The sequence below is a fragment of the Spermophilus citellus genome (genome assembly GCF_964194105.1).
Source record: "Spermophilus citellus genome assembly, chromosome: 5".
In the NCBI taxonomy this organism is placed as follows: domain Eukaryota; kingdom Metazoa; phylum Chordata; class Mammalia; order Rodentia; family Sciuridae; genus Spermophilus; species Spermophilus citellus.
In genome coordinates, this window is record NC_138186.1 from 72,327,213 (window position 1) to 72,350,465 (window position 23,253).

The 23,253-nt window shown below is 38.1% G+C and overlaps 1 protein-coding gene across 13 annotated transcripts in view; it reads left to right on the forward strand.

Moving 5' to 3' along the window:
• The window catches only part of ZNF451 (zinc finger protein 451), a 143,213-nt gene that overhangs the window by 92,279 nt on the left and 27,681 nt on the right, over positions 1-23,253 (forward strand). For 9 of the 13 annotated variants that reach the window (XR_014022340.1, XR_014022341.1, XR_014022342.1 and 6 more), the window contains exons 10-12: positions 14,772-14,837; positions 21,634-21,811; positions 22,512-22,659. Coding sequence is in view for 9 of the 13 variants with exons in the window: in XM_081296589.1 (XP_081152715.1) it covers positions 14,772-14,837; positions 21,634-21,811; positions 22,512-22,659 (392 nt within the window). In the remaining 4 variants the exon portion in view is untranslated. The remainder of the gene's footprint in view (positions 1-14,771; positions 14,838-21,633; positions 21,812-22,511; positions 22,660-23,253) is intronic. The other 4 variants (XM_081296583.1, XM_081296587.1, XM_081296585.1 and 1 more) reach the window with 1 other exon arrangement.

Sequence of the window (23,253 nt, forward strand, 5' to 3'; positions counted from 1 at the left end):
CTTATTGTTTCTTTTGCTGAGAAAAAAACTTTTCAGTTTGAGTAAGTCCCATTTGTTGATTCTAGTTATTAACTCTTGTGCTATGGGTGTCCTATTGAGGAATTTGGGGCCCGACCCCACAGTATGTAGATCGTAGCCAACTTTTTCTTCTATCAGACGCTGTGTCTCTGATTTGATATCAAGCTCCCTGATCCATTTTGAGTTAACTTTTGTGCATGGCGAGAGAAAGGGATTCAGTTTCATTTTGATGCATATGGATTTCCAGTTTTCCCAGCACCATTTGTTGAAGATGCTTCCTTCCTCCATTGCATGCTTTTAGCCCCTTTATCAAATATAAGATAGTTGTAGTTTTGTGGATTAGTTTCTGTGTCCTCTATTCTGTACCATTGGTCCACCTGCCTGTTTTGGTACCAGTACCATGCTGTTTTTGTTACTGTTGCTCTGTAGTATAGTTTGAAGTCTGGTATCGGTATACCGCCTGATTCACACTTCCTGCTTAGCATTGTTTTTGCTATTCTGGGTCTTTTGTTTTTCCATATGAATGTCATGATTGCTTTATCTATTTCTACAAGAAATGCCGTTGGGATTTTGATTGGCATTGCATTAAACCTATAGAGAACTTTTGGTAGTATCACCATTTTGATGATGTTAGTTCTGCCTATCCATGAACAGGGTATATTTTTCCATCTTCTGAGATCTTCTTCTATATCTCTCTTTAGGGTTCTGTAGTTTTCATTGTATAAATCTTTCACGTCTTTTGTTAGGTTGATTCCCAAGTATTTTATTTTTTTTTGAGGATATTGTGAATGGAGTGTTTTTCCTCATTTCCATTTCAGAGGATTTGTCGCTGATATACAGGAATGCCTTTGATTTATGCGTGTTGATTTTATATCCTGCCACTTTGCTAAATTCATTTATTAGCTCTAATAGTTTCTTTGTAGACCCTTTTGGGTCTGCTAGGTATAGAATTATGTCATCTACAAATAGTGATAATTTAAGTTCTTCTTTTCCTATTTTTATGCCTTTAATTTCTTTCGTCTGTCTAATTGCTCTGGCCAGTGTTTCGAGGACTATGTTGAACAGAAGTGGTGAGAGAGGGCATCCCTGTCTTGTTCCAGATTTTACAGGGAATGCCTTCAATTTTTCTCCATTCAGAATGATGCTAGCCTGAGGCTTAGCATAGATTGCTTTTACAATGTTGAGGTATGTTCCTGTTATCCCTAGTTTTTCTAGAGTTTTGAACATAAAGGGCTGCTGTACTTTGTTGAATGCTTTTTCTGCATCTATCGAGATGATCATGTGGTTCTTAATTTTAAGTCTGTTGATGTGGTGAATAACATTTATTGATTTCCGTATATTGAACCAGCCTTGCATCCCAGGGATGAATCCTACTTGATCATGGTGTATAATTTTTTTGATATGTTTTTGAATCCGATTTGCCAGAATTTTATTGAGGATTTTTGCATCTAGGTTCATTAGAGATATTGGTCTGTAGTTTTCTTTCTTTGAAGTATGTCTGTCTGGATTAGGCATCAGGGTGATGTTGGCCTCGTAGAATGTATTTGGAAGTTCTCCCTCTTTTTCTATTTCCTGAAATAGCTTGAAAAGTATTGGTGTTAGTTCCTCTTTAAAGGTTTTGTAAAACTCTGCTCTGTACCCATCCGGTCCTGGGCTTTTCTTAGTTGGTAGTCTTTTGATGGCTTCTTGTATTTCCTCTATTTTTATTGGTCTGTTTAGGTTGTCTATATCCTCCTGTCTCAATCTGGGCAGATCATATGACTTAAGAAATTTATTGATGCCTTCACTATCTTCTATTTTATTGGAGTATAAGGATTCAAAATAATTTCTGATTATCTTCTGTATTTCTGAAGTGTCTGTTGTGATGTTCCCTTTTTCATCCCGTATGCTAGTAATGTGAGTTCTCTCTCTTCTTCTCTTTGTTAGCATGGCTAAGGGTCTGTCGATTTTATTTATTTTTTCAAAGAACCAACTTTTAGTTTTGTCAATTTTTTCAATTGTTTCTTTTGTTTCGATTTCATTAATTTCAGCTCTGATTTTAATTATTTCTTGCCTTCTACTTCTTTTGCTGTTGTTTTGCTCTTCTTTTTCTAGGATTTTGAGATAAAGTATGAGATCATTAATTTGTTGGTTTTTTCTTTTTTTAAGGAATGAACTCCAAGCCATGAATTTTCCTCTTAGAACTGCTTTCAATGTGTCCCATAGATTCCGATATGTTACGTCTGTGTTTTCATTTATCTCTAAGAATTTTTTTTTAAATTTTTTTAAATTTTTTATTTTTTTTATTGTCGGTCGTTCAAAACATTACATAGTTCTTAATATATCATATTTCACAGTTTGATTCAAGTGGGTTATGAACTCCCATTTTTACCCCGTATACAGATTGCTGTATCACATCAGTTACACTTCCATTGATTTACATATTGCCATTCTAGTGTCTGATGTATTCTGCTGTCTATCCTATTCTCTACTATCCCCCCTCCCCTCCCCTCCCCTCTCCTCTTCTCTGTCTACCCCCTCTACTGTAAATCATTTCTTCCACTTGTATTATTCTTCTCTTACCCCTCATTTCCTCTTATATGTAATTTTGTATAACCCTGAGGATCACCTTCCATTTCCATGCAGTTTCCCTTCTCTCTCTCTTTGCCTCCCACCTCTCATCCCTGTTTAATGTTAATCTTCTTCTCAAGCTCTTTGTCCCTACTCTGTCCTTAGTTACTCCCCTTATATCAAAGAAGTCATTTGGCATTTGTTTTTTATGGATTGGCTAGCTTCACCTAGCATAATCTGCTCTAATGCCATCCATTTCCCTCCAAATTCTATGATTTTGTCATTTTTTAATGCAGAGTAATACTCCATTGTGTATAAATGCCACATTTTTTTAATCCATTCATCTATTGAAGGGCATTAAAAAATTCTTAGAGTTAAATGAAAACACAGACACAACATATCGGAATCTATGGGACACATTGAAAGCAGTTCTAAGAGGAAAATTCATTGCTTGGAGTTCATTCCTTAAAAAAAGAAAATCTAAGAATTTTTTAATTTCCTCCTTGATGTCTTCTATAACCTATTGATCATTCAGTAACCTACTGTTCATTCTCCAAGTGATGCATGATTTTTCCTTCCTTTTATCGTTCATTTTCAGTTTCATTCCATTATGATCAGATAAGATGCATGGTATTATCTCTACTCCTTTATATTGTCTAAGAGTTGCCCTGTGACATAATATATGATCTATTTTTGAGAAGGATCCATGTGCTGCTGAGGAAAAAAGTGTAACTGCTTGATGTTGGGTGGTATATTCTATATATGTCAATTAAGTCTAGGTTATTAATTGTGTTATTGAGTTCTATAGTTTCCTTATTCAACTTTTGTTTGGAAGATCTGTCCAGTGGTGAGAGAGGTGTGTTGAAGTCTCCCATGATTATTGTATGGTGGGCTATTAGACTCTTGAACTTGAGAAGAGTTTGCTTGATGAACATAGCTGCACCATTGTTTGGAGCATATATATTTATGATTGTTATGTCTTGTTGGTGTATGGTTCCCTTGAGCAGTATGCAGTGTCCCTCTTTATCCCTTTTGATTAACTTTGGCTTGAAATCTATTTTATTTGATATGAGTATGGACACTCCTGCTTGTTTCCGCAGTCCATATGAGTGGAATGATTTTTCCCAACCTTTCACCTTCAGTCTATGTATATCTTTTCCTATCAAATGTGTCTCCTGTAGGCAGCATATTGTTGGGTCTTGTTTTGTGATCCATTCAACTAGCCTGTGTCTCTTAATTGGTGAGTTTAAGCCATTAATATTTAGGGTTATTATTGAGATATGGTTTGTTCTTCCAGCCATATTTGTTTATTATGTTACTAAACATGGTTTGTTTTCCTCTTTGATTATTTTCCCCCCTTTAGTGTCCTACCTCCCACTGTTGGTTTTCATTGTTGTTTTCCATTTCCTCTTCCTGAAATGTTTTGCCAAGGATGTTTTGAAGAGATGGTTTTCTAGCTGCAAATTCTTTTAACTTTTGTTTATCGTGGAAGGTTTTAATTTCATCTTCCATCTTGAAGCTTAATTTCGGTGGATACACGATTCTTGGTTGGAACCCATTTTCTTTCAGAGTTTGAAATATGTTATTACAGGATCTTCTAGCTTTCAGAGTCTGTGTTGAAAGATCAGCTGTTATCCTGATTGGTTCACTCCTAAATGTAATCTGCTTCCTTTCTCTTGTAGCTTTTAAAATTCTCTCCTTATTCTGTATGCTGGGCATCTTCATTATAATGTGTCTAGGTATGGATCTCTTATGATTTTGCACATTCGGTGTCCTGTAGGCTTCTACGATTTGGCATTCTGTCTCTTTCTTGAAGTCTGGGAAGTTTTCTCGTATTATTTCATTGAATAGATTGCTCATTCCTTTGGTTTGGAGCTCTATACCTTCCTGTATCCCAATGACTCTTAAGTTTGGTCTCTTTATGTTATCCCATATTTCTTGAATGTTCTGCTCATGGTTCCTTAACAGTCTTGCTGAGCTGTCTATGTTCTTTTCAAGTTGAAATACTTTGTCTTCATTGTCTGATGTTCTATCTTCTAAGTGTTCTACTCTGCTGGTAGTATTCTCAATTGAGTTTTTAAGTTGGTTTATTGCTTCCTGCATTTCTAGGATTCTGTTTGTTTGTTTTTTATTACCTCTATCTCCCTGTATAGTTGATCTTTTGCTTCTTGGATTTGTTTATGTAATTCATTGTCGAAGTGATCTTTCATTGTCTGATTTTGCTGTCTAATGTCTTCCTTGAGACTCCAGATCATCTGAAGCGTGTATATCCTGAATTCTTTATCTGACATTCCATCTGCTGCAGCTATTACCTCTTCTAAAGTTGAGTTGACCTGCATTGCTTGTGGTCCTTTCTTTCCTTGTCGTTTCATACTGCTCGCGTTTCTTTCTGCTTGGTGAAACTGTTGTGTTTTTGAAATTTCCCCCTATATATTTATATTGCTCTTGTATAGTTGAAAAGTCTCCCTTGCAGGGCGGGCAGCGGCTGTGCTCCTCCTCCAGTTGGTGTGACGTGTCTACCATGCCCGCGGACCCCTGGGTCTGTTCTGCCGGTCGGTCGCAGGTCTGCCTTCCTTGCAGGCGCGGGCGGCAGCTCTGCTCTGCCCTTACACCAATTGGGGTGACGTGTCTACCACGCCGGGAGGTCGCTGGGCGTGTTCCAGGCGTGGGCGGCGGCTCTGCTCTACCCCTATTCCAATTGGTGTGACGTAACTACCACGCTGGCGGGCCACTGGGCCTGTTCAGGGTGCGGGCAGTGGCTCTGCTCTGCCCCTACTCCAATTGGGGTGACGTGACTACCACGCCGGCGGGCCTCTGGGCCTGTTCCGGGCGTGGGCGGCGGCTCTCCTCTGCCCCTCCTCCAATTGGTGTAACGTGTCTATCACACCTGCGGACCCCTGGGACTGTTGTGCCGGTCGGTCGCAGGTCTGCCTACCTTGCGGGCTCGGGTGGCGGCTCTGCTCTGCCCCTACTCAATTGGTGTGACGTGTCTACCACGCTGGCAGGCCGCTGGGCCTGTCCTGCTGGTCGGTCGCAGGTCTGCGTACCTTGCGGGCTCGGGCGACAGCTCTGCTCGGCCCCTACTGCAGTTGGGGTGAAGAGATATCACACCGGCGAGTCGGTAGGCCTGTTCTGGGCGTGGGCGGCGGCTCTGCTCTGCCCCTACTCCAATAGGTGTGTCGTGTCTACCACACCGGCAGGCCGCTGGGCCTGTTCCACCAGTCGGTCGCAGGTCTGCCTATCTTGCGGGCTCGGGCGGCGGCTCTGCTCGGCCCCCACTGCAGTTGGGGTGAAGCGATACCACGCCGGCGGGTCACTAGGCCTGTTCCGGGTGCAGGCGGCGGCCCTGCTTTGCCCCTACTCCCATTGGTGTGACGTGTCTACCACGCTGGCAGGTCGATGGGCCCGTTCCGCCGATCAGCTGGTGGTCTGCTTACCTTGCGGGCTCAGGCGGCAGCTCTGCTCAGCCCCCACCGCAGTTGGGGTGAAGTGATACCACACCGGCGGGTCGCTGGGGCTGTTCCGGACACGGGCTGCAGCTCTGCTCTGCCCCTCTGGCCCCCACAGCACTCAGCAGGATCCGGACCGAGAAGCAGTCTCCGTGGGTTCCTCAGCCCTGGGTCAGAGCAGCTCCGGGAGCCAGAACTCGGCCGCTCTGGGCTCCATGCATGCTCTGATAGGAGCAGGCTGCAAGAAGCAGCCTCCGCAGGCTCTTTAGCCCTGGTCGAGAGCAGTTCCGGGAGCCAGAATTTGGCCGCCCCAGGCTCCGTGTATGTTCTGATAGGAGCAGGCCCCAAGAAGCAGTTTCCGTGGATTCTTCAGCCCTGGGCCACAGCAGTTCCGGGAGCCAGAACCCAGCCGCTGTGGGCTCTGTGCATGCTCTGATAGGACCAGGCTCCAAGAAGCAGCCTCCGCAGGCTCCTTAGCCCTGGGCCAGAGCAGTTCCGGGAGCCAGAATTCGGCCACCCCGGGCTCCATGTATGTTCTGATAGGAGCAGGCCCCAAGAAGCAGTTTCCGCGGGTTCTTTAGCACTGCGCCTGAGTAATTTGTCTGCGAGACGCAGGCAAATGGCAGCCTGAAATTACCTGTTGTATGGTTGAATGAGCTGCAATCAGTCGAAAACCTCCTTGGAATATTATACCTGGACTTTGCCCCTTGTACTTTTTTCCTCTGCTGATTTTACATATCCTTGCACTCAAAAGTTTTGGCTGTGAGTATGACAGTGTACTTTGACTTGTAAGTTCTCTTGGCAAAGTGTTGAACCCCTGAGGGTAATCTTATAACATAGATTAATAATCTTTTAACATATTCCTCTACTAACCTGATTGTAAAGACACAGGATTTTAAATCTGATATTGGCAAGAAGGAGCCATTATAGAACCATTATAGATGGAACACTGTTGTAGAACAATGACATGATGAAAATAATGATTTATACCTTTAGAACTGGAAGCATTTATAATTTTTCAACCCAGTTTCTTTCTTGTTTTTAGGGACACCAAGAAGACTGAATGGTATTAGAGTAATAGTTGTGTTCAGAGTGGACTCAAAGATGTGGACAGGAGACCAGTTTAGGTGACTTTTGCAGTAATTTAGTTTTTTATTTTTTAATTGTCAGTGGATCTTTATTTATATGTGGAGAATTGAACCCAGCGCCTCACACATGCTAAGCAAGTACTCTACCACTGAGCCTCAAACCCAGCCTAAAAAAAATTCAGTTTTGAGATGAGAAAAAGCTTTGACTTAAATACTGATATTTAGAATGAAAACCTTAACATGAAGCCGAAAAACATGTTGAAGGAAAAAATGATAGAGGGCTATCTGTTGCCACTACAGATGGAAAGTTTGGGTAAAGAAGGGAGAAAGGGTACAAGAGACTGCATTCCATAATTTTTTTTAGTGTTTCTAGTAGTTCACTAATATTCTGACTTTTTAGAACTAGAGTTCTTTTGGGGCATGTTTCTCTATTCCATGCTCTAAGTATTTTTTCTGTTTTTTTTCTTTTTTTTATTGGTTGTTCACAACATTACACAGCTCTTGACATATCATATTTCATACATTAGATTCAAGTGGGTTATGAACTCCAAATTTTTACCCCAAATGCAGATTGCAGAATCACGTCGGTTACACATCCACAATTTTACATGATGCCCTATTAGTAACTGTTGTATTCTGCTACCTTTCCTATCCTCTACTATCCCCCCTCCCCTCCCCTCCCATCTTCTCTCTCTACCCCATCTACTGTAATTTATTACTCTCATTCTTTATTTTCCCATTCCCCTCACAACCTCTTATATGTAATTTTGTATAGCAATGAGGGTCTCCCTTCATTTCCATGCAATTTCCCTTTTCTCGCCCTTTCCCTCCCATCTCATGTCTCTGTTTAATGTTAATCTTTTCTTCCTGCTCTTCCTCCCTGCTCTGTTCATAGTTGCTCTCATTATATCAAAGAAGACATTTGGTATTTGTTTTTTAGGAATTGGATAGCTTCACTAAGCATAATCTGTTCTAGTGCCATCCATTTCCCTGCCAATTCCATGATTTTGACATTTTTTAGTGCTGCGTAATACTCCATGGTGTATAAATGCCACATTTTTTTTATCCATTTATCTACTGAAGGGCATCTAGGTTGGTTCCACAGTCTAGCTATTGTGAATTGTGCTGCTATGAACATCGATGTGGCAGTATCCCTGTAGTACGCTCTTTTAAGGTCTTCAGGGAAGAGTCCGAGAAGGGCAATAGCTGGGTCAAATGGTGATTCCATTCCCAGCTTTACCAGGAATCTCCATACTGCTTTCCAAATTGGTCGCACCAATTTTCAGTCCCACCAGCAATGTACAAGAGTACCCATTTCCCCACATCCTCGCTAGCACTTGTTGTTGTTTGACTTCATAATGGCTGCCAATCTTACTGGAGTGAGATGGTATCTTAGGGTGATTTTGATTTGCATTTCTCTGACTGCTAGAGATGGTGAGCATTTTTTCATGTACTTGTTGATTGATTGTATATCCTCCTGTGATAAGTGTCTGTTCAGGTCCTTGGCCCATTTGTTGATGGGTTATTTGTTATCTTATTGTCTAATTTTTTGAGTTCTTTGTATACTCTGGATATTAGGGCTCTATATGAAGTGTGAGGAGTAAAAATTTGTTCCCAGCATGTAGGCTCCCTGTTTACCTCTCTTATTGTTTCTCTTGCTGAGAAAAAACTTTTTAGTTTAAGTAGGTCCCATTTGTTGATTCTTGTTATTAACTCTTGAGCTATGGGTGTCCTATTAAGGAATTTGGAGCCCGACCCCACAATATGTAGATCAGAGCCAACTTTTTCTTCCATCAGACGCCGTGTCTCTGATTTGATATCAAGCTCCTTGGTCCATTTTGAGTTAACTTTTGTGCATGGCGAGAGAAAGGGATTCAGTTTCATTTTGTTGCATATGGATTTCCAGTTTTCCCAACACCATTTGTTGAAGATGCTATCCTTCTTCCATTGCATGCTTTTAGCCCCTTTGTCAAATATAAGATAGTTGTAACTTTGTGGATTAGTCTCTGTGTCCTCTATTCTGTACCATTGGTCAACCCACCTGTTTTGGTACCAGTACCATGCTGTTTTTGTTACTATTGCTCTATAGTATAGTTTGAAGTCTGGTATCGGTATACCTCCTGATTCACACTTCCTGCTTAGAATTGCTTTTGCTATTCTGGGTCTTTTATTTTTCCATATGAATTTCATGATTGCTTTATCTATTTCTACAAGAAATGCCGTTGGGATTTTGATTGGCATTGCATTAAACCTATAGAGAACTTTTGGTAATATCATATTTTGATGATGTTAGTTCTGCCTATCCATGAACAGGGTATATTTTTCCTTCTTGTAAGATCTTCTTCTACTTCTCTCTTTAGGGTTCTGTAGTTTTCATTGTATAAATCTTTCACCTCTTTTGTTAGGTTGATTCCCAAGTATTTTATTTTTTTTTGAGAATATTGTGAATGGAGTGTTTTTCCTCATTTCCATTTCAGAAGATTTGTCGCTGATATACAGAAATGCCTTTGATTTATGCGTGTTGATTTTATATCCTGCCACTTTGCTGAATTCATTTATTAGTTCTAGTAGTTTTTTTTGTAGGCTCTTTTGGGTCTTCTAGGTATAGAATCATGTCATCCGCAAATAGTGACAATTTAAGTTCTTTTTTTCCTTTTTTTATGCCTTTAATTTCTTTCGTCTGTCTAATTGCTCTGGTCAGTGTTTCGAGAATTATATTGAATAGAAGTGGTGATAGAGGGCATCCCTGTCTTGTTGCAGATTTTAGAGGGAATTCCTTCAATTTTTCTCCATTCAGAATGATGCTAGCCTGAGGCTTAGCATAGATAACTTTTACAATGTTGAGGTAAGTTCCTGTTATCCCTAGTTTTTCTAATATTTTGAACATAAAGGGATGCTGTACTTTTTCTGCGTCTATCGAGATGATCATATGGTTGTTATCTTTGAGTCTATTGATGTGGTGAATAACATTTATTTATTTCCGTATATTGAACCATCCTTGCATTCCAGGGATGAATCCCAGTTGATCATGGTGCACAATTTTTTTGATGTGCCTTTTGTATCCGATTCGCCAGATTTTATTGAGGATTTTTGCATCTAGGTTCATCAGAGATATTGGTCTGTAGTTTTTTTTCTTTGAGGTGTCTTTGTCTGGTTTCAGAATCAGGGTGATGTTGGCTTCATAGAATGAATTTGGAAGAGCTCCCTCTTTTTCTATTTCCTGAAATAACTTGAAAAGTATTGGTATTAATTCTTCTTTAAAGGTTTTGTAAAACTCCGCTGTATACCCATCCGGTCCTTGGCTTTTCTTGGTTGGTAGTCTTTTGATTGCTTCTTCTATTTCATCCATTGATATTCGTCTGTTCAAATTGTGTGTATCCTCCTGACTCAGTCTGGGCAAATCACATGACTTAAGAAATTTATCGATGTCTTCACTATCTTCTATCTTATTGGAATATAGGTTTTCAAAATAATTTCTAATTGCCTTCTGTATTTCTGTAGCACCTGTTGTGATATTGCCTTTTTCATCCCGTATGTTAGTATTTTGAGTTCTCTCTATTCTTCTCTTCGTTAGCATCGCTAAGGGTCTGTCGATCTTATTTATTTTTTCGAAGAACCAACTTTTAGTTTTGTTAATTTTTTCAATAGTTTCTTTTTTTCAATTTCGTTGATTTCCGCTCTGATTTTAATTATTTCTTGCCTTCTGCTACATTTGCTGTTGTTTTGCTCTTCCTTTTCTACGGCTTTGAGATGAAGTTTGAGCTCATTTTTTTGTTGGTTTTTCCTTTTTTTGAGGAATGACCTCCAGGCGATGAATTTCCCTCTTTAAACTGCTTTCATAGTGTCCCATAGATTCTGATATGTTGTGTCTGTATTTTAATTTATCTCTAAGAATTTTTTGATTTCCTCCTTTATGTCTTCTGTAACCCATTGATCATTCAGTAACATATTGTTCATTTTCCATGTGATGTAGGATTTTTCCCTTCTTCTTTTATCATTGATTTCCAGTTTCATTCCATTATGGTCAGATAAAATGCATGGTATTATCTCCACCCCTTTATATTTACTGAGGGTTGCCCTATGGCATAATATATGGTCTGTTTTTGAGAAGGATCCATGTGCTGCTGAGAAAAAAGTATATCCACTTGATGATGGTTGATATATTCTATATATATATCAGTTAAGTCTAGGTTATTGATTGTGATAATGAGTTCTATAGTTTCTTGTTTGGAGGATCTGCCCAATGGTGAGAGAGGTGTGTTGAAGTCACCCATAATTATTGTGTTGTGGTCTATTTGATTCTTGAACTTGTGGAGCATTTGTTTTATTAACGTTGCAGCACCATTATTTGGTGCATAAATATTGATAATTGTTATGTCTTATTGGTTAATGGTTCCTTTTAACAGTATATAATGTCCTTCCTTATCCCTTTTGATTAACTTAGTCTTGAAGTTGATTTTATTCGATATGAGGATGGCCATCCCTGCTTGCTTACGAGGACTGTGTGCATGGTATATTTTTTCCCAACCTTTCACCTTCAGCCTGTGTATGACTTTTCCAAACAGATGTGTCTCCTGGAGGCAGCATATTGTCGGATTTGTTTTTTTAATCCATGTTAACAGCCTATGTCGATTTATTGGAGAGTTTAAGCCATTAACGCTTAGAGTTACTATTGATATATGGTTTGTACTTCCAGCCATGGTTGATTATTTATCTTTTTTTTTCTAATTTAGTTTGTTTCTCCATGATTATCTTTCCCCTCGCCCTCTGTCTTTACCGAGGCACTTCCCACTGATGGTTTTGGTTATTGTTTGTCATTTCTTCCTCTGTAGTGTTTTGCTCAATACGCTTTGCAATGCTGGTTTTCTGGCTGCAAATTCTTTTAACTTTTGTTTATCATGAAAGATTTTTATTTCGTTGTCGTACCTGAAGCTTAATTTTGCTGGATCCAGAATTCTTGGTTGGCATCCATTGTCTTTCAGTGTTTGAAATACATTGTTCCATGACCTTCTTGCTTTCAGTGTCTGTGATGAAAAATCCGTTGTTAACCTTATTGGTTTTCCCCTGAATGTAATCTGTCTCCTTTCTCTTGTAGCTTTTAATATTTTCTCTTTGTTCTGTATATTGGATATCTTCATAACAATGTGTCTTGGCGTTGGTCTGCTGTGATTTTGTGTGCTCGGTGTCCTGTATGCATCTACAATTTGTATATTCGTTTCCTTTTTTATTTCTGGAAAGTTTTCTGTAATTATTTCATTCAGCAGGTTATTCATTCCCTTGGATTGAATCTCTGTGCCTTCTTCTATCCCGTTGACTCTTAAATTTGTTTTTTTTATGTTATCCCATATCTCTTGGATGTTTTTCTCGTGATTTTCAACCAGCCTTTCTGAGTTGGCTAGACTCTTTTCGAGATGATATATTTTGTCTTTATTATCTGATGTTCTGGCTTCTATTTGCTCCACTCTGTTAGTGATACTCTCATTTGAGTTTTTAATTTGGTTTATAGTTTCTTTCATTTCTAGAATTATTGTTTGATATTTTTTTTATAATCTCTATCTCCTGATAAAGATGCTTAACTTCTTCTTTTATCTGTTTATGTAATTCATTTTCAATGTATTCTTTCACTGTTTGAATTTGCTGTCTCGTATCCTCTTTAAGGTTCCATTCCATCTGTCTAAGATATTCCTTGAGTTCCTTATATGACCATTTTTCTGATGGCTCTAGGTCCTCCTGAATATATAGGCTGTCCTGCATTGTTTGTACTCCTTTTCTTCCTTGCTTTTTCATGCTGGTCATGTTACTTCTTGTTCTGTTTGACTGCTGAGTTACTGTTTACTCCTATATATTTATTTGGTGCTTGGGAGAAAAGGTATTAGAAGGGAAGGGAAGAAGTCACTAAAGAGAATGAGAGTAAGCAGATAGAATTCAAGGAAGGGGGAATACGAGAATTGAAAAGAAATGAAAAGACAAATAATAATTAAAAAATGAAAATTAAAATTAAAAAAAATTTTTAAAAAATTTAAAAAAATATTTAGAAAACAACAGCAAAAAAATGAAAATGAAGAAAAACCCCCAAAATTAAAAAAAAAAAGAAAAGAAAAAAAATTAATAAATGCAATCTTAGAGTTTGATTAACTTCTCTTCCAGTAGGTGGAGCTGTGCCCACTGGGCCAAACTTCTCCTCTCAGTAGGCGCGAACCAATCACTGTGCAGCAGCTCTTCCTCCCAGACTGGGCGGGTCTCCAATCCTGGGTGCCTAGGGCCTTCTCTTGTGTCTAGACACTTCCCCTCTTTTCCTCAAGCCAGGCCCCGCTCACTGGTGACGCTCACCACAATACTGGCTACACGCCAGGTGTGCTGCTCCTGGGAGCTCTGTTTTCATGAACGCCTGGGCACAGTCTCCCTGTTTGCCATTCCCTCGGACCCTAAGTTTGCAGAGCTTGGGGCTGAGAACCCCCAGCGAATTTGTTTGCCCTCTGGTAGCCACGCCCCCAGTAGCTGGTGCAAGGGACCTCAGTTGTCAGCAGTGGGAGCGGTAGCTGGGAGTTCCGCGCCGCGAGTCCCGCGCCACTCCTGGTTCCCTTGGTTTGGCTATCGCGCTCACAGGAGAGCTGGGAGGGGGGAGGGGCCCTTAAGGTTTCCCCGCTGTGTGGAGAGGGAAGGCTAGGGGATTACACACCTTCTGCCGTTGGTTTCAATGAATTTATCTCCTCCACCGCGTTTTGGTGATGTCAGTTCTCTGCCATGGTGGTATCCCATGCAAATGGTGACAGTTCGTTCCCTTTGCTGTGTGAGCAATGCAACGGGTGGGTCCTGTCTGTCTGTCCCAAGCCCCCCTTCCATCCTGTGGCCACTGCCTATGCAGGCTCGGTTGGCATTTACTTCCGTAGGATCAGACGGGCCGACCAGTTGTTTCGGTGGGATCGTTAGTGCTGAGTCATATCGGTTTGGCTTCGAGAAGCAGGCGAACGAGAGCTTGAATGCAGCCGATCCCGGCTCGGTGTGTGTTCTGAGAGGCCCAGACTGTTCGCCCCAGATCCACGTCAGCTCTGCATTGTCTAGTGATCCTGAGCAAACAGCATTTAGACAGTTTACGACTCCCTATGCCCGCACAGCTGAAGGGGTCAGAGACTTGATCTCTCCGTGCCCGCCACCATGTTGGATTCCCAGTATTTTTTCTGTTGTAATGAACGTACTTATATTTTATTTTTTTTAGAAAATGTGAATAGGTGATTTATAATTAAAATTAATTCTTTCATTTGTGTTTCCCTGTATTTCATTAATTTGCTCATTTTCTTTCTGAGAAAGAAAATCAAACATTCCATGCTATTTTGCTCTCTCTTTTGTCTTTTCTCCGGAAGTAGATTTATGACATTCATCCTGCTGAGAGGCAATATTCTACAATACAGAAAAGACTTTGATGTCAAACCTGGGTTTCATTTTAATTGGTGTATTATAGTTATATGTAATGATGGGATTTGTTGTTACATATTGGTACATTCATATAATACAAAATAAAACAATATAATTTGGCCCATATCACTCAGCATCATTTTCTCCCTCCCTCCCTTCTTCCTACTCCCTGGTGCTTTTTATCTACTTATCTCCCTTTGATTTTCATGATATCCCTGTCTGCCAACCTTTCTTTTCCTTTTTTCCTGTCTAGCTTATGAGAGAAAACATAATGACCCTTGCTTCCTTCCGAGTTTGGCTTATTTCACCTAATATGATTGTAAGTTCCATTCACTTTTGTGCAAATGATATAATTTCATTTTTCTTATGGCTGAATTAAACTCCATTGTGTATATAAACCACATTTTTGTTATCCATTCATCCATTGATGGACACCTAGTTTGGTTCCATGGTTTGGCCTTTGTGAATTGTGCTGTTATAAATATAGGTGTGCCCTTATCACTATAGTATACTGACATTGATCCTTTTTATTTTTATTTTTTTTGGTATTCAGGATTGAACCCAGAGGTACTTAACCTCTGAGCTACATCCCCAGTTCTTTTTATTTTTTATTTTGAGACATTGTAGGGCATCTAGGTTGCTTTCACAGTTTAGCTATTGTGAAAAGAGCTGCTATAAACATTGATGTGGCTGTGTTACTATACTATGCTGATTTAAGTCCTTTGAGTATAGACCAATGAGTGGGATAGCTGGGTCAAATGGTGGTTTCATTCCAAGTTTTCTAAGGAATCGCCATACTGCTTTCCAGAGTGGTTGCACCAATTTGCAGTCCCAAGAGTAAAGTATGAGTATGCCTTTTCCCCACTTCCTCATCAACACTTATTGTTGTTTGTATTCTTGATAACTGCCATTCTGACTCGTGTGAGATGAAATCTTAGAGTAATTTTGATATGCCTTCCTCTAATTACTAGAGATGTTGAACATTTTTTCATATATTTATTGATCAGATGTATATATATCTTTTTGTGAGAAGTGTCTGTTCAGCTCCTTAGCCCATTTATTGATGGGATTGTTTGTTTTTTTGGTGTTAAGTTTTTTGAGTTCTTTATATATCCTGGAGATTAGTGCTATATCTGATGTGCGTGTGGCAAGTTGCTTAGGGCCTCACTAAGTTGCTGAGGCTGGCCTTGAAATTGTAATCTTCCTGCCTCAGCCTTTCTAGTTGCTGGGATTACAGATCTGCCCCACCATGCCTGGCCTGATTTTGATTCTTTAGGGTAAATAACGAGGAGTAGTATAGTTGGATCATAGGATGGTTCCATTTTAGTCTTCTGAGGAACATCCATATTGATTTCCAAACGGTTATACTAATTTAGTTCCTTTTTCTCCACATCTTCTCCAGCATTTATTATTATTTGTATTCTTGATGATTGCCATTCTGATAGAAGATGAAATCTCAGTGTAGTTTTAATTTGCATTTCTGCAATTAGCATGTATTCATTGGCTATTTGTATTTGTATTCCTTCTTTTGAGTTGATTCTGTTTAATTCATTTGCCCACTTATTAATTGGGTTATTTCATGTTTTTGTGTTAAGTTTTTTGAGTTCTTTATATATTCTAGATATTAATCCTCTGTCAGAAGAGTAACTAGCAAAGATTTTCTCCCATTCTGAAGTTTTCTATTCACATTCTTCATCGTTTCCTTTGGTGTGAAAAAATTTTTAATTTGATACCATCACATTTATTAACTCATGGCATTATGTCCTGAGCTTTAGGAATCCTACTGAGAAAGCCATTGCCTGTGCCTATATGCTGGAGTGTTGGCCCCATGTCTTCTTCTATTAGATGCATAGTTTCTAGTTTAATTCCTAGGTGTTTGATCTGTTTTGCATTGATTTTTGTACAGGGTAAGAGATAAGTGTATAGTCTCATTCTTCTGCATATGGATAACCAGTTTTCCCAGAACCATTTGTTAAAAAGTCTGTCTTTTCTCCAAAGTATGTTTTTGGCATCTTTGTCAAGGATCAGATGACTATAGATATGTGGATTAGTCTCCGTGTCTTCTTTTCTGTATCGTTGATCTGTTTGTCTGTTCTTATGCAAGTCCCATGCAGTTTTTGTTACTTTAACCCTGTACTATTATTTGAAGTCAGGTATTGAGACGCCTCCAGCATTGTTTTTTTTTTTTTTTTTTTTTTTTGGCTTAGAATTGCTTTGGCCATTCTCATTCCTATGAAGAATGTCATTGGTATTTTGATGGGAATTACATTGAATCTGAATATTGCTTATGGCAGTATGGTCATTTTAGCAATATTAATTCTGCCTATTCATGAACATGGGAAGCATTTCTACCTTCTGAGGTCTTCTTCAATTTCTTCAATGTTCTAGAGTTTTCATTGTAGAGGTCTTTCACTTCCTTGATTAGATTTATTCCTAGGTATTTAATTTTTTGAGACTATTGTAAATGGAATTGCTTTCCTGATTTCTTTCTTAATGGATTCATTGTTGGTATATAGAAAAGCTATTGATTTTTGTATGTTGATTTTGCAACCTGCTGCTTTGCCAAATTTGTTTATTAGCTCTAGCAGTCTTTTGTTGGAGTGTTTTTTTTTTTTAATCTTCTAGGTATAGGAGCACATCATCTATAAACAGTGATAATTTGACTTCTTCCTTCCTTTTTTTTTTTTTTTTTTTGAACTCAGGAGCATTTGACCACTGAGCCACATCCCCAGCCCTATTTTGTATTTTATTTATAGACAGTCTCACTGAATTGCTTAGTGCCTAGCTTTTACAGAGGCTGGCTTTGAACTCGCAATCCTCCTGCCTCAGCTTCCTGAACCACTGGGATTAAAATTGTACACAACCATGCCCAGCTTCCTTTCCTATTTTTATCCCTTTATTTCTTTCTCTTGCCTAATTGTTCTGATTAGAATTTCTAGCACTATGTTAAAATAGAAGTTGTAATAGTTGGCATCTTGTCTTGTCCCAGATTTTAAAGAAATGCCTTCAATTTTTTCCCCATTTACTATGCGATTGGCTTTGGTATTTTTGTGTATAGCCTTTATGAGGTTGAGGTAGGTTCCTTCTGTCTCTAGTCTCTTCAGTGTTTTTATCATGAATGGGTGCTGAATTGTATTGAAGGCCTTCTGTGTATCTGTTGAGATGACTATATTTATGTGGATTTTGTTGTGTTGATTTCTGTATGCTGAAGTATTGGCCCCATATCTTCTTCTATTAGATGCATAGTTTCTAGTTTAATTCCTAGATAAGATGCAAAGAATTATATCAGTTTTTTTTATATTTGTTAAGAGTTACTTTGTGGCCTAAAATATAGTCTCTTTTGGAGAAGGCTCCTTGAGCCACTGATAAGAAAATGTATTCAGCTGTTGTTGGATAGAGTGTTTTGTAAATGTCTATTACGTTCATTTGATTTATAATATTTTTCAGGTCCAAAGAGTCCTGAGTTTATATCTATATGACCCATCTATTGAGACAGATGTGTTAAATCTAGTATTATTGTACTAGGGTGTTTTCTGAGATTAAATTTGATTTGTGTCTCTTTTATGTAGCTAGTAGCACCCACATTTGGGGTATAAATATTTATTATTATTATTTCTTCTTTTGGGATTGTTTCCTTTACCAGTATGAAATAACCTTCTTTGTCTCTTCTGATTAATTTTGGTTTGAAGTTTGCTTTTTCAGAAATGAGAGTAGTATTCCTCCTTGTTTTCATGCTCCTTTCATGTAATTTGTATGTAGAACAAGGTGTGCTATCTTTTGGCTGTTTAGTTCAGCCCCAGAGTCTCTACCTTGTTTACTTGTAGTGTCTCTGTAAGTTCCTACCACCTCATAGAATAGGGCCACAACATGGAACATTTCACAAATTTACATATCATCCTTGTGCAGAGGCCACGTTAATCTTCTCAGTATTGTTCCAATTATAGTATATGTGCTCCTGAAGTGGGTACTCCACTGTCACTTTTATAAGCTAAATGTTCTTAAGTTATTAAATGTTTCTTGAATTTAGTTTCTTTATCTCTAAAATGGTGTTATTACACTTAAACATACAAGGTTAAGAGAAGATATAATAGTCTGTAAGGTACTTTGGGCCTGACTTATAGACTTTAATTAATACTCCTTATTGCATATTCCTAGGTATATCAGTCATGAGGACTCTAATCAAACTTGGACTCTAAACCTTTAGACTAGTATGTATTTGGTTGTAATTGCCTTTCCCACCAACCAGAAAAGGTTGCTGGAAGATTGTATAAGCCACATTGTTTTTTATACCTATGAGTTATATTTTTGTAAAGATGGCATCCCTCAATGAAGGAGTTAAGTTATTTGCAATTAGTGTTATTTTCCTTGCCTGTCTCTCCTTTTCTTTCATTTCCAATTTCTTCCCTCAGGGCCAATCTTCTTAAACTTTAATGTGCATATGAATAACTTAGAATGACTGCATGTTAACAATTTGTAGGAGATATTTGCAGATATGCCATACTTTTATAATAGGTATGTTCTGACAAAATTTATTTATTTATTTGTAGTTGTAAATGGACAGAATGCCTTTATTTTATTTGTTTATTTTTATGTGGTGCTGAAGATCGAACCCAGGGCCTCGTAGGTGCTGGGCAAGCAACTCTACCACTGAGCCCTCCAACAAAATTTTATGTATATTCACATTTTGGTTCTTTTGAGCAAATCATTTAAACTTTTTTTTTAAAATCTATTTGTAATTCTCTTTGGTGCACACCTGTAATCCCAGTGGCTCTGGAGGCTGAGACAGGAGGATTGCGGGTTCAGAGCCAGCCTCAGCAACAGCTGTTTCCCTGTTTCTAAATAAAATACAAAATAGGGCGGGGGATGTGGCTCAGTGGTTGAGTGCCCCTGAGTTCAATCCTTAGTACCCTGCTCCAAAATCTATTTATAACTCTCAATTGAAGTAAAATTGATTTATTTACTTTGTTTAAGTCTCTTCAAGTAGCCTTAAACTTATTAAATTGATGGTTAGTAAATGGCTTTGTTGTTCATGTCATTTAGAATCTTCTAGCTTCAAAATGTCCTTCTGGGTGTTTCTTCTTTTGCATGGGACACAACTTCATGAAATTAAAACAGGTGTTGTAGGGAATGGTGAAAAGCGCATAGAATTTATAACGAAGGATACAAAACCAGGTTTGAATGATAGGTTTGTCTCTTCTATGGGTACAATTTGTGGGGTGGTTAATATTGGTAATTGTAAATAATTAAAATGGTACCTCATGGGGTTTTGATAAGAATTAAATGTATAAATATGTTCAGAATACTTGTGTGAGGCTTGAAAAGTACTCAATATAAATGTAATCTGTTATCTTGCTGCATCCGATAAGCATCATGTAAACTGTTGCATACTTAATGATTAGTAAATACAAGAAGGCACAGTAGGGCTGGGGTTATGGCTCAGTGGTAGAGTGCTTGCGTAGCATGAGTGAGACACTGGGTTTGATCTCAGAACCAAATAAATGAATGAATGAATGAATAAATAAATAGATAGATAAAAATAAAATAAGGTATTGTGTCCATTTACAACTAAAAAAATTATAAAAAGAAGAAGGCAGCATAATATAATTTTTAGGGCTTTTATTCTAAAGACTTAATAAGAAGTTAAATTATACTTCTAATAAGCACCCACACACTTATAAATGTACACTTTTCTTTTATAGTTTCCAGTTTTAAGATAGAGGAGACTTGAACCAAGTTTGGAAACTCAGATGCTAGAAGAGGTGTACCTCTTTGATTATGTCAGAATTTTGAGAGTGACCATAAACAAAATTAGTGGATAAATGTTTGGGGAAATAATTGCAGAATGGAAGATGACATAGAAGAGTTGATTCTAGTAACAAAGGACTAATATAAATTATTTCAGAAGGGTTGAAAACAAAACAATTAAAAAATAAGGTTAAAGAATACAAACCAAGAATTTTACAGAACACACACACAAGCTAGGTATGGTGGCACACACCTGTAATTCCCGTGGCTCTGAGGCTGAGGCAAGAAGATCGAAAGTTCAAAGCCAGCCTCAGCAACTTAGTGAGGCCCTAAGCAACTTAGACCCTGTCTCGCTCAGTGGTTGAGTGTCCCAGAATTTAGTCCCTGGTACCAAAAAAACCAACCAAACAAAAACATATCTACATACCCAGCAAATGTGTAAATTAAGGCTCATGCTCAATTATAGACAGGAAATGCAAATTAAAATAACATTGAGTATTATACCTGGTAGACTAGCAAAAATGAAAGATACATAATCTGTTTCTGACAGGCACATTCAGTACTAAGTGTATTAGGTTGTTTGTAATAGCATTGTTTATATGGGAAAAGAAATCCCAAACCAAAAAAAACCTAGAAATGAGTGGTTGAATCATACTTTACAACCAGTAAGAGGTCTGATTTACACCTATACCATAGGAATTCCATTATTTGTTATGGAATGAGAAAACTAGTAGGCAGAAGTCTATAAGATGACAATATCTGATAAAACAGTGCCTTTCCTGCTTGTAAGTTTATTTCTATATGTCTTTTTAAATGATTACATAGAAAAGTTTATGAAAGAATTTATTTGTAAATATCAGTTATATTGCAGGAGAGTAAACAAAGCAAACCATGAGAAAGAGTGCATGTTCTATGATTACATTTCTGTATTAATATATTACATATGAATTGTATGTAAGAAATGAAAAATGTGCTTTTTATATTATCACAGAAAGATGGCTATAATTTGTTCTTGAAGAAAAATTTAAATTTCACCTGTTACTTTGTTTGTGATAAAAGTTCTGTAATTCACACTAAGGAAGAAAAATTTTTTAAAAAATATTTATTTTTTAGTTGTAGTTGGACACAATACCTTTATTTATTTGTTTGTTTGTTTATTTATTTATATGTGGTGCTGAGGATCAAACCCAGGGCCTCACATGTGGTAGGTGAACACTCTACTGCTGAGCCCCAGCCCCGGGGAAGAAAAGTTTTCATATTAAAAATTAATACAGAATTTTCCAGATAAGTAGGAAAACTTGAAAGTTAATTTTTTAAAAATTGAGTATTGATTTTAGTTGTCTGTAATACAACTTTGCCTTATATTTTAGGAAGCTGAAGATGATGGACATAACAACAACCTTCTTCCTCAGGTTATTCAGTGTTTTGCATGTCCAAGTTGCTTTCTTCTTTTTAGCAATAAGGATGACTGTCTAAAGCATATGTCTGGAAAGAACCATTTCCACCAAAGCTTTAAGAATCATTTCCATCAAAGCTTTAAACTGGGCGGTATGTTAATATCTTCTGCTGCAAATTATTAAACCACATTAATGTTACTTAACTAATTTATCATACTTCTTTACCATTCTTTTTTTCTTTTTTGGGGGAGGTGGTGAGGAGGAGTACCAGGGATCGAACCTAGGGGGGCAGTCAGCCACTGAGCCACATCCCCATCCCTATTTTATTTAGAGAGAGGGTCTCAATAAGTTGCTTATTAGCACCTCACCTTTGCTGAGGCTGTCTCTGAACTCACGATCCTCCTGCCTCAGCCTCCCAAGCAACACCGCACTCCGCTTCTTATACCATTCTTTATGTTGCTTATTTTCCTAATAGTTTTAAAAGCTATGAAAGTGAAAGATTTTCATTTGAATTCTTATTTTTAATAAAGATTCTCAATATTTGAGTAAGGATTGCTTTGAGGAGGACTACTTTGAAGAGTGAAGAGAAACTTGGAAAGAAAACATTTATTCAGTATATATGTTATATTCATGATATCTTGGAAACTGGGTATTTCTCTACATTTTATGCTCAATTTCTAATTTGAGTATAGGGCATCTCTTGTATTTAAGGCTAGAAAGTGACTTCCCTTATAATTTCATCTACATTGTTTTACTTAATTCAACTGATGTTGAGAAAGGGAAAGGGGAGAAAGATTAGATCATTGTATATTCAAATAACTTTGCAAGTTATCATTTATTTTGTCTTTCAGCTGACAAGGGAATAGCACATCCAGTATCATTTCCATCTTATGCAAAGAAACTTTTGATCTCTTTGTGCAAAGATGTTCCATTTCAAGTAAAATGTGTGGCTTGCCACCAGACACTGCGTTCTCATATGGAGCTCACTGCCCATTTCAGGTTGGTACAGTTCTAGTCTTAAGCTGTTAGGATATCCTTATGAGCTCGTTCATCAGTGGGAAGATTCGAGAAATACTTTCCTATTCATGTTTTTCTACTTTTCAAATAAGAATATACATTTTCTTGGAAATTAACCAAATTTAGCATAGTGAGAGAAAGGTGTAGCTTGGTGATAAAGCACTCTAGGTTCAGTCTCCAGTACTGCCAAAACAAACAAAACCAATTATTTTTTAAAAAAATATTATTTTAGTTATAGATGGATAGAATATCTTTATTTGCTTTTATGTGGTGCTAAGGATTGAACCCAGGGCCCTACATGTGCAAGGCAAGTGCTCTACCACTGAGCTACAGCCCCGGCCCAAAACCACTAATTTTTTAAGGTGTCTTATAGTATCACATTTTTTTTAAAGCCCTTTTCAGCCAGGCTCGGTGGCATATGCCTATAATCCCATGGCTCAGAAGGCTGAGGCAGGAGGATCGTGAGTTCAAAGACAGCCTCAGCAAAATCAAGGCACCAAGCAACTCAGTGAGAATCCTATCTTTAATAAAATACAAAATTGGTCTGGGGATGTGGCTCAGTGGTTGAGTGGCCCC